This window comes from Erinaceus europaeus, chromosome X (genome assembly GCF_950295315.1).
Source record: "Erinaceus europaeus chromosome X, mEriEur2.1, whole genome shotgun sequence".
NCBI classification, from domain to species: domain Eukaryota; kingdom Metazoa; phylum Chordata; class Mammalia; order Eulipotyphla; family Erinaceidae; genus Erinaceus; species Erinaceus europaeus.
In genome coordinates this window covers 70,595,889-70,608,173 of record NC_080185.1, presented here as the reverse complement: position 1 = coordinate 70,608,173, position 12,285 = coordinate 70,595,889, and the positions used below count along the sequence as shown (strand labels likewise).

Here is a 12,285-nt window from a genome sequence, read left to right as displayed (position 1 = left end):
TTCAGTTTATAATAGACTAAATTTGGAATCAACCCAGATTCCTAATAACAGATGATTGGCTAACAAACTGTGGTACATATGCATAATGAAATAATATGCAGCTGTTAAAAATTATGAATTCATCATTTCGTCAGAAGTTGAAGGTATTATGTTGAGTGTGACAAACCAGAAAGAGAAAGAACAATATTGAAAGATCTCACTTAGCAGTGGAACTTAATAATTAAGGACAGTAAAGGAAAACCTAAAGTGAAACTTGGACAGAGTGTGGTGTATCAGAATAAAGCAAATGACTTTGAGGAAGGAATAAAAGGAATGGGATGAAAGAACACTGGGGTTCTGCTATGTCTCTTAGACACCTATTAAGGGAATATGAGAGACTGTATCTAGGGCTAGGCACTTATGCACATGTTATACTTCACAAGGACCTAGGTTCAAACCCTTAGTCCACACATACAGGAGGGAAGTTTTTAAGTGGTGAAGCAGTACTGTAGTTGTCTTTCTAGCTCCCTCTTTTCTCCTGATTTCTCTCTGTCTCCATCCAGTGTACATATAAATAGAATAAAACTGATAATTAAAACTAAACTGTTAAGAAAGTAAACTCAGAATATTTATCTGTATTATCTAAGTTGAGGGTTTCTTGTCTTCCAGTGTATTTTTGTAAATTTAAGAGAATGGTGATAGCACTTTTTCCCCCCAAAAAACAGGTAATTGTTTTGAAATAACTTAGCATGCTATGCTTTTAATTTTGAAAACTCCACAGGCCGGTTCCCTTAAGAAAGGGCTGAATTTACATTAGCACCTCACTTATTTAAACAAAAGTAAAGACTGCAGATGTACTATTGAATCAAAAGAAAACTGAATTAAAATATGCCACCTATATTTCTTAAGTCATTCTAAATCCTTAATTAAATGAAAACAATCTTTTAAAATATGCCACCTAAATGTCTTAATTCATTTTATAGCCAGAAATCTGATATTACAATGACAAGTCAATATTTCATTCCATTTAAAACATAAGTGTTCCTTACGTGCAACTAATTGGTATGACATATAATTACAGCAATCATCATACCTTATATGAATGAATATATACTTACCACCATTAGCAGAATATGTCCTATTAGCTGGAAAATGTGAAACAGCTCCTTCATTAATTAGTCTTAGATCTTGTGCTCTCTGAAGCTCCCTGATTATTCCATCAAGAATACTCTCATCTTGGTCATTGGTTTGTTGACCAATTACTTGTTCTACCACTTCACCATCACCTTAACAAGACCAAAGACAGAAAATCATGATATTACTTGCATTTTACCATAGTCTAAATACAGTTGAAAAAACAGAATAAAAGTTGAAATATTACAAATATAAAAAAATGGTCCTCTCCAGGACTTCACCACTCCAGACTGATACTATTTCAGATGGAGAAAGAAGAGAGACAATCTGAGAACATCATTTCATTGCTCTTATAAATCTTCATAAGAACATAAAAGGATAACTAACACTGCAGTTTATTAAGTCAGTTTCAGTTTTAATTTTCTACTACCGAAATAAAATCCCAGTGGGGCAGGCTTTAGCACAGTGGATTAAGAGATATAAAATACCACTTCAAAATCAATAATTCACTTCTTCATACCAGAAATAAAACTTACAGGAAATATAATAAGTATCAAAAACATTCATTAGCAGGAACTAGGCTGATGATACATAAAAAGTAAATGTACCAACCAGAAGAGTTATTTTTATAGATAATAGCTTATTTGGGGGCCCCCGGTGGTGGTGCACCCGATTGACCACATACATTACAATGTATACAAATGTAGGTTCAAGCCTCCAGTCCCCATCTGCAGAGGGAAAGATTCACATGCAGTGCTGCAGGTTTCTCTCATATCCCCCTTCCTTCACAAATTCTCTCTCTCTCCCTTCTCCCCTCTTTCCCCCTCAATTTCTCTGTCTCTATCCAAAATAAACAGTTTATTTCAATGTCTTATTTTATTTTCTTCGTATCATAATCATCACTGCCAATTCAATATTCCCCAGTACTGAGTATTACTGAAATATATTCCATTTCTAACTCTCAATATTTTTTCCATTTCAATTATGATAGGTAGTTACTTAACAACTTCTGGTTTTTAAAATTTCTCATTCTAAAGTTCATTAATTGTGATCTCTTTCAAATTAAAATACCAATTCAATGAGCTATGAAATTACATCAATTATAAAAGCTTGACACATTGAAGTTTAATCATTATTAGAAATCAACACTATGGACATCACCAAAATACATATATTTATGAGTCTAAAGAAGCTGGCAAACATATCCTATTGTTATTTGTTTGCTTTGTTTTTTTTTTCCTAATCCATTTATCTGTGTCTAGGCAATATAAACCATGTGAAAGTACTTTAGAAAGGTTAAAAAATAGTAATGATAGAAGTATAGCAAACACTACATATATACCGTATACACAGTTTAGCATATGGACAATGTCATAGGTAGTATAAGACAGTGATTTATCAGAGGTTACATATTCAGTCCTTAGCACCACTATAAGCCAGAGCTGAGAAGTGTTCCAGTGGAAAGGAGAGGGGAAGGAAGGGGGTGAAGAAAGAAAAGAGGGAGGGAAATAACTTACACTGATAGTTTTACTGTTTTGCCATGTGCACACCCCAGATTCAAGACCAACCATCATGGCATTAAAGGAAATTCTAGAGCTGTGAACTCTCTCTCTCTCTCTCCATCTATCTAAAAATAAATAGTAGAAGAAAACAAGGGGAAAAAGGAGAGAAGGAGGAAGGAAAGAGAGAAGAGGAGAAAAAAAAAGAAGGTAGAGCAGCAAGTATGATATTTTGAAAAATGTTTTACACTTAATTTTGGAGACAACTTACCATTAGCCACATATCCCAGTTGTGGTATAAGTTGTTCATCTTTACAATTTTCCCTTCCTGGTACTAGTCTTTGGAATTTTGTGGGATGAGGATTTCCATCAACATCCACTAAGAATGGAGGAGGCATGAGGTGAGGAGCCTGTTGAGTTTGTTCATCCAATACATAATTGTTGGCATCACGAATAAGAGGTCGATAATCCGTGTGGAAGAACATCTGATCTGGAATCTTCATGACAAAATTTAGTATAAAATTGGAATAGGACATTTATAGATAAACACTTATTTTCATTCCTAGAAAACATTATTTTCTTACATGAGATAATTTTATATTATTTTATAGTCCTCTATAACTCTACGCCTCCCCACTCCAATAATAAGTAGATATCCTGGGAGATAGTCTCCATAATATCCTATGATCTATGCTACTTTCTGAATCTATTTATTTTTCTCCATTTAAGATAGGGAAATGTGGGGCCAGGTGGTGGCACACCAGGTTAAGTGCACAGATTACAGTGCGTAAGGACCCAGGTTCAAACACTTGGTTCCCCATCTGCAGTGAGAAAGTCCTGGTGAAGCACAGCTGCGGCGGTCTTTCTGTCTCTTTCCAGCTCTCTATCTTCCCTTCCCGCTCAATTTCTGTCTTTATACAATAATAAATGAATGAGGAATTTTAAAAAATAATAGGGAGATGTAACTCAACATTTGTGATAAAGGTAGATGTTTTTATGTAACTGGCAAAACTCAATACACACCTTTATAACTATTTTCCTTGCTTGTTTTTCTACTGTATGTAGGATGCTATATATATATATATATTTCAATGATAATAGAATATAAATTATATCATATTATAATAAACAATATATATATTTATATCTGCTATATACTATGAACAAAAATATAAGTAGTGAGGTCTGAGTGGTGTTGCATCAGGCAGAGTGCACACATTATCACTTGAGAGGAAGCAGCTTCAAGTTCTACATCCCCAGATACAGGAAGGAAGTTTCATGAGTGATGGAACAGTGCTGCAGGTGTTTCTCCTAATCTCAGTATTTATTTCCTTCTATCTCCTCACTCTGTCTCTGCTAAAAAATAAAGGGATATATCACGGAAACTGAGAGTAGTGGAACTGTCATGTAGTCACTGAGTGCCAGAGAGTGGCAAAAAGAGATAATAAGTGGTTCCTGGAAGATGGAGGACTGAGAAGCTGCTAGTGGCTTGAGCTCTGACCACATAGATGGGAAACGGTAGGATTTTCTGTCTTTCGTAGGCCACTCAATAAGGGGTCCTAGTGGTGACACCAAGGTGACTATAACTTAACTTGGGTTAAAAAATAGAGCAAAAAGAAAGGGAAAAAATTTTCTTTTAAATTATTATTCCCAAAGCGCACCCCCTCCCTCTTCCCCCCCATAACCAGTCCCGGGGACCAGCTCCAGCAGGCTCCCCTGCTGAGCTTCTTTCCTTAACAAGATTCCTGTTCCAACAGGGAGTATCATTCATTCTAAGACTATTCCCTTCTGAAACCTTTGGCCTTTTTTCTTTCTAAGTAGCCAACAAGCTGCCTCTGCTCAGGCAGCTCCCCTCCATCCACCGCATAGCTAATTAAATAATAAAAAATAAATAAATAAAAAACTCTCCCTCCCTCCCCGCATACCTAATTAAATAATAAAAAATAAATAAATAAAAAACTCTTTCCTTTCACTGCTCTTTTATTACTGTTCTATTTCTTATCTTTTTCTTTTTTCTCTCTCTTTTTTTTCTTTTTCTCATTCTTGTCATCCTTTCTTCCTTAATCTTTCAGCTTTCTGAATTCACTGATACACGTTTGGGAATTATTTTGGGGAAGAAATCTAACTCAGAGTGGACTCTCTCCGCGTGTATTACTGCTCAACTTCCTTTCCTCCTCTAGCTACCCCTAGAATATACAGTAGATAGTACATTTGCATAACTGTCTATTCCTGATATCCTTGTCTAGTCCTGAGGGTTTTTCTTTTCTTTCTTAACGATCAGCTGCCTCTGCTCAGGAGGCTTGAGGCAATCTGGGGCAGGGTTTTTTACCCTGCTCTATTTTATTATTAATATTATATAAAGGCATATATCTTCCACCGCCCCTTTAGGTTGATCAGAATTAATTCTTAGGGTATCTATCATTGCTAGGGTAGTAGGCATCTTATCTATTGTGAGAGGAACTTGTCTCGTTACACCTACCTCGTCTACAGACTCTCCCCTTCTTGCTCCTCCTAGCTAATTAAAATAAATAAATAAATAAAATAAAAATTAAGTAATCAATTAAAAAAATGTTCCTTTCACTGCTCCTTAATAACAGCTTTTTTCTTATCTTTTCTCTTTTCTCTCTCTTATTTCTCTCTCTCTCTTTTTTTTTTATCTTGTCATACACTTCTTCCTTCTTCTTTGCCTTTTTTAATTTGTGAATTATTTTGGGGAACAAATCTGACTCAGAGTGGACTCTCTATGTGTGTACCTCTGCTCTACTTCGCTTTCTCCTCTTGTTATCCCTAGAATATACAGTGGAAAGTAGTTTTAAATAACTGTCTATTCTTGCTATCTCTTCTTTCTTATCTCTTTCTTCTTCAGTTGGACTTGGTTGCTATTTTTTCACAGACTGGAGACATTGTTTGGCTAACTGGTACTGATTAAACTGCTTCAATACTTGCTTCAGTTGCTATTGTAATTCCTGAGGTTGGTGAGTGCATTTGTCATAAAGGTATTTAGTACAGTGTTGCTTGTACTCAAGACACAACAACTGAGGAACAAGAGAGCATAAAAATAAGAAACACATAAATAAAAAAATGGGTAGATCAAAAACAAATAAAACTGCTACTCCAATGAATGAAGACAAGAGCCCAGAAGAAACTACAAACCAGCCAGAAGTAACCATAGATCAGAAAAGTATGTAAGCAATAATAAACTTATTAATCACAGAAATGAAAACAACATTGGAGGAAAGGAATGGCAGTATTAGGGAAACAACAGTAGAGACCCCCAAGGAAAATACTGATTATCTTGAGGCAATTAGAGAACTGAAAGCTGAAATAGCTGTAATGAAGAAAGAAGCTGAGGCAAGGTAAAGCAGACTAACAGAAGCAGAAAACAGAATTAGTCAGACAGAGGATGAGTTAGAGAAAACGAAGAAAGAGGTGAAAGAGCTCAAAAAGAGATTGAGAGACACAGAAAACAACAACAGAGACGTATGGGGTGATCTCAAAAGAAGTAACATTCGTATAATTGGCCTGCCAGAGGAAGAAAGAGAGGAAGGAGAAGCAAACATTCTAGAGGAAATAATAGAAGAAAACTTCCCAGACCTGAATAACAGAAAGGACATCAGGATTCAATAGGCCCAGAGAGTTCCAAACAGAATCAACCCAGACCTGAAGACACCAAGACACATCAAAGTCACAATGAGAAGGAATAAGGATAAAGAAAGGATCCTAAAGGCTGCAAGAGAGAAACAAAAAGTCACACACAGGGGAAAACCCATAGGATTATCTGCAGACTTCTCCACTCAAACTCTAAAAGCCAGAAGAGAATGTCAAGATATCTATCGAGCCCTGAATGAAAAAGGGCTTCAACCAAGGAAAATATATCCTGCTAGACTTTCATTCAAACTAGATGGAGGGATCAAAACCTTCTTAGACAAACAACAGTTAAAGGAGGCAACCATCACCAAAAGGTCCCTGAAAGAGGTTCTAAAAGACCTCTTATAAACAAGGACATCACTATAATACTTGCAATATATCAGGGAAGAAGTCAAGCTCTCTCTATTTGCAGATGATATGATAGTATACATAGAAAAACCTAAAGAATCCAGCAGAAAACTACTGGAAATTATTAGGCAATATAGCAAGGTATCAGGCTACAAAATCAATGCACAAAAATCAGTGGCATTTCTTTATGCAAACACTAAATCTGAAGAAGACATCCAAAAATCACTCCCATTTACTGTTTCAGCAAAATCAATAAAATAACTAGGAATAAAAATTGACCAAAGAAGTGAAAGACTTGTATACTGAAAACTCTGAGTCGCTACTCAAGGAAATAGAAACTGATACCAAGAAATGGAAAGATATCCCATGCTCATGGATTGGAAGGATAAATATCATCAAAATGAATATTCTCCCCAGAGCCATATACAAATTTAATTCAATACCCCTCAAAGTTCCACCAAGATTCTTTAAGAGAATAGAACAAACACTACAGTCATTTATGTGGAACCTGAAAACACCTAGAATTGCCAAAACGATCTTGAGGAAAAGAAACAGAAATGGAGGCATCACACTCCCAGACCTTAAAATATATTATAAAGCCATCATCATCAAAACAGCATGGTACTGGAATAAAAATAGGCACACAGACCAGTGGAACAAAATTGAAAGCCCAGAACTAAATCCCCACACATATGGACATCTAATCTTTGATGAGGGGGCCCAAAGTATTAAATGGAAGAAGGAGGCTCTCTTCAATAAATGGTGCTGGGAAAACTGGGTTGTAACATGCAAATGATTGAAATTGAACCACTTTATCTCACCAGAAACAAAAATCAACTCCAAATGGATCAAAGACCTGGATGTCAGGCCAGAAACAATCAAATACTTAGAGGAAAACATTGGTAAAACAGTTTCCCACCTACACCTCAAGGACATCTTTGATGAATCAAACCCGATTGCAAGGAAGACTAAAGCAGAAACAAATCAATGGGACTACATCAAATTGAAAAGCTTCTGCACATCCAAAGAAACTATTAAACAAACAAAGAGACCCCTCACAGAATGGGAGAAGATCTTCACATGCCATACATTAGACAAGAAACTAATCACCAAAATATATAAAGAGCTCAGCAAACTTAGCACCAAAAAAGCAAATGACCCCATCCAAAAATGGGCAGAGGATATGAACAAAACATTCACCTCAGAGGAGATCCAAAAGGCTAACAAACATATGAAAAATTGCTCTAGGTCACTGATTGTCAGAGAAATGCAAATTAAGACAACACTAAGATACCACCTCACTCCTGTAAGAATGGCATACATCAAAAACGACAGCAGCAACAAATGCTGGAGAGGACGTGGGGACAGAGTAACCCTTTTGCATTGCTGGTGGGAATGTAAATTGGTCCAGTCTCTGTGGAGAGCAGTCTGGAAAACTCTCACAAGGCTAGACATGGACCTTCCATATGATCCAGTAATTCCTCTCCTGGGATTATACCCCAAGGACTCCATAACACCCAACCAAAAAGAGGTGTGTACTCCTATGTTCATAGCAGCACAATTCATAATAGCTAAAACCTGGAAGCAACCCAGGTGCCCAACAACAGATGAGTGGCTGAGAAAGCTGTGGTATATATACACAAAGGAATACTATGCAGCTATCAAGAACAATGAATCCATCTTCTCTTACCCATCTTGGAAAGAGCTAGAAGTAATTATGTTAAGAGAGCTAAGTCAGAAAGATAAAGATGAGTATGGGATGATCCCACTCATCAACAGAAGTTGAGGAAGAAGATCTGAAAGGGAAACTAAAGGCAGGACCTAACCAAATTGTAAGTAGGGCACCAAAGTAAAAACCCTGTGGTGAGGGGTAGACATGTAGCTTCCTGGGCCAGTGGGGGTTGGGAGTGGGTGGGAGGGATGGGTCACAGTCGTTTGGTGGTGGGAATGGTATATATGTACACTCCTAGCAAAATGTAGTCATATAAATCACTAGTTAATTAATATGAGGCAGAAAATTAATTGTATGTCTAGAAGTTTTTAAAACACAGACTGAGTCTTTTTTATATATAGGCTGTGTATTTGATATGCAGACTCTCAAAAGCCTAGACCAAGTAAATCAGAAGCAACCAATAGCACAGCTATATACAAGATACTGGGTACTGTACAGCAAACCCTAACAAAAGGACCTTACAAATTTAACCCAATTGCCAAATAATGTGATGATGACATTAACTATCGATTGTCTTTTGGAACCCTAAGACAGCAGGAACCTCATATCTCCACTATAGAGCCTCCACTTCCCCCAGTCCTGGAACCTTTGTATAGGGCCCACTTACCCGTATGCCTCTCCCAATCCATATCAAATATTGCGTCTGCCGATTGCAACCTAATCAACACAACAATTGCCACCTCTACATGCTTCACCTCAGACTGTGTCCAGATACTTCACGTGTGGAGTGACTACCCTTCAGCTTCATTACTCAGGTGAGACCTTTCCTTTCATAGTATTCTCTAATTCCATACCAGGTGGTTCACTTTCTAACAAAGTCCCAAAACCTAGATATACACTAGTTTCGGTGAGAGAGAGCATATGTTCACACGTATCCATAAACTACCGCAAAATATATACATGAAAGAAGAAGTACACTAGAGTTTGCAGCGAGTACCCCCCTAACACTTCCTCTCCACTATTCCAACCTTTGGGTCCATGATTGCTCAACAAATTGTTTGGCTTTGTAAGTTAACTCTCTTTTCAGCCACCAGGTTCCAGATGCCATCAGGATGCCGGCCAGGCCTCCCCGGACTGAAGACCCCACCAATGTGTCCTGGAGCTCCGCATCCCCAGAGACCCACCCTAATAGGGAAAGAGAGGCAGACTTGTAGTATGGATCAGTCAACGCCCATGTTCAGTGAGGAAGCAATTACAGAAGCCAGACTTTCTACCTTCTGCAACCCACAATGACCCTGGGTCCATGCTCCCAGAGGGATAGAGAATGGGAAAGCTATCAGGGGAGGGGGTGGGATATATGGAGATCGGCTGGTGGGAATTGTGTGGAGTTGTACCCCTCCTACCCTATGGTTTTGTTACTTTATCCTGTCTTAAATAAATTTTTAAAAAAGAAAATGGAAAAAAAATGAGATAATAATTTTTTTTAAATAAAAGTGATGTGTTGTATGCTTTACATTGGGTAGTTCTCCCCCGCCAAGAGAATTGCATCAGTCCTGTTAATTTCGCGGGCCTGCTTGGCCCCACCCCAAAAGAACCTCGCGAGAGTTCCTGAGTTCGAGAGTAAGAGAGAGTGCTTGTGCCGCTGAAAAGAGACAGCAGAGTTCTGTTTGGTGATTAGTTGGTCTTAGTTTATGAATCGTTGTTCCTGAATAAAGAAATACAGCTTCCCTGCCCAGCCGTTGTCTTTGCGTCTCTGTTACCCGCCCGTGAAGCTAGCCCGGTCGGCAAGAGCCTCCAAAAATTTTAACAACAAATGGCGCCCACGTGGACCTGACCTGCGCATCTCTCAGATAAGTAAAGACAATTTGGCTACCTATGCACTATGGCCTTCTCTTCTGTTTGTGAAGAGATCGCCAAAAGCCTCTGCTCTTTCTTCACGAGACTGTTTTGCTGTTTCTGGAATATTTATCTCTGGACCACTCTGTGGTTTCCACTCGCTCGGGCAAACTCAGAACAGTCAGCGGGAATAGCCAGCGGGTGGGAGGCGAGGCGCGGAGCTGCTGTTTCCACCTGGTTAAACAGCCAGCCAGCCGGCTGTGCCCAGACAACCCCGCGCACCGCTCCCGCAGCCCCGCAGCCCCGCAGCCCGCAGGAGGCTGACGCCAGCCGGCAGGAGGCCGGCGCCAGCACACAAGAGCCCCAAGAGCCCCGCAGCCCGCAGGAGGCTGACGCCAATATGCTGGAGCCCGATGCCAACATGCTGGAGCCTGATGCCAACACGCAAGAGCCCGAGGCCAGCCCACAGGAGCCGGCTCTCTACCGCGTGGCGCAGCGCACTGGACGCGTGATCTCTCCATGCTGCTCGGCCACTGTGAACAGGGCAGCAGATGTGGCAGGGCCATGGGCCAGGGCCGTGGCGGCCTATCATGGCCGCCACCCCTGGGCACCTAGGCCCACGCCTTCTACAAAACTGGCCTGCCTGCCCTCTTGCTATGAATTCTGGAACCATCCCGGGCCTCCCGGACCCCCGGGCTCGCTGCCGAAACTGGGCACACGAGATCTCCAGCCGCCAGTCCGGTCTGAAAGCAGACAAGCTGGAGTACGCAGAGATTTGTGCAGAGATCGCAACCTGCAATTCCGAAAAGTGAAGCTGCGTGGGAAGCCACCTCTGGATGGTGAACCCCCCCCAACAACTAAGACAGTATAGATTTAAATTCGTGTTTAAAATGACATGTCTTCGTAACAAAGGTTTCTCTCCTTGTGTATTAATGACCATGTTTATGTATATGTTTAAAGTTTGGTAAACAGTAACTTTAAGGCTAAATTCTTACTAGACAATGTTAAATGAAAAAGGTTTTCAACGTAATTCTCATAAAGATAAAATTAACTTACATTTAAAGTCTGAGGTAAAAATTAGTTAACAATCAATATATTTTAAATAAGTTGGTCTAAACAAAAGGTTAAATAGACTTGTTGATATGTAAAAGTCTCCATTACCTTCTCTATTAGAAATGGTAGATCGCACAATGGCTATGCTAATTATTCTCATGCCTTAGGTTTCCTCTCTGGCCCACACCTAGGGTGTGTCTCCATCTTGAATGGGTGTAACAAAAGGTTAAAAGACGTTGTTGATATGTAAAAGTCTCAAATTCCTTCTCTATTAGAAACTTGGATCGTGCAGTAGATATGCTAATAACAAGTTTTGTTTCATAGTAAGTAAGTTGCAGCCAGCTGCCTTTGGGACTCTAGGCCGTTCCCCCATGCAAATGCCCCTCGAGGCAAGTAGCTCCCCCAGAGGCAAGAAATGTTTTTTTTAAGCTGATAAAGTTTAGTTTGTGCCAGTTTCTTTTTTAAAAAATGCCTGTACGATATAGGTTTCTGTGCACCCCACACCCTTGATACTATAGTCATTTAGTTAAAAAGAAAAGGGGGACTTGTTGTATGCTTTACATTGGGTAGTTCTCCCCCGCCAAGAGAATTGCATCAGTCCTGTTAATTTCGCGGGCCTGCTTGGCCCCACCCCGAAGGAACCCCGCCAGAGTTCCTGAGTTCGAGAGTAAGAGAGAGTGCTTGTGCCGCCGAAAAGAGACAGCAGAGTTCTGTTTGGTGATTAGTTGGTCTTAGTTTATGAATCGTTGTTCCTGAATAAAGAAATACAGCTTCCCTGCCCAGCCATTGTCTCTGCGTCTCTGTTACCCGCCCGTGAAGCTAGCCCGGCCGGCAAGAGCCTCCGAAAATTTTAACAACAGTGATGGGAGTCAGGTGGTAGTGCAATGGGTTAAGCACAGAGGGTTAAGTGCAGTGGGTTAAGCACAGGTGGCGCAAAGTGCAAGGACTGGCAAAAGGATCCCAGTTTGAGCCTCAGGTTCCCAACCTGCAGAGGAGTCACTCCACAAGCGGTGAGACAGGTCTGCAGGTGTCTATCTTTCTCTCCCCCACTTTGTCTTCCCCTTCTCTCTCCATTTATCCCTGTCCTATCCAACAACGATGACATCAGTAACAACA

General features: G+C 39.8%; 1 protein-coding gene across 2 annotated transcripts in view; it reads right to left on the bottom strand.

Annotated features, from left to right (window-relative positions):
• The window catches only part of BRWD3 (bromodomain and WD repeat domain containing 3), a 236,478-nt gene that overhangs the window by 94,838 nt on the left and 129,355 nt on the right, over positions 1–12,285 (bottom strand). For both annotated transcript variants that reach the window (XM_007534008.3, XM_060182523.1), the window contains exons 17-18: positions 2,884–3,109; positions 1,098–1,265 (exon numbers count right to left, since the gene is read on the bottom strand). In XM_007534008.3, coding sequence (XP_007534070.1) covers positions 1,098–1,265; positions 2,884–3,109 — 394 coding nt within the window. The remainder of the gene's footprint in view (positions 1–1,097; positions 1,266–2,883; positions 3,110–12,285) is intronic.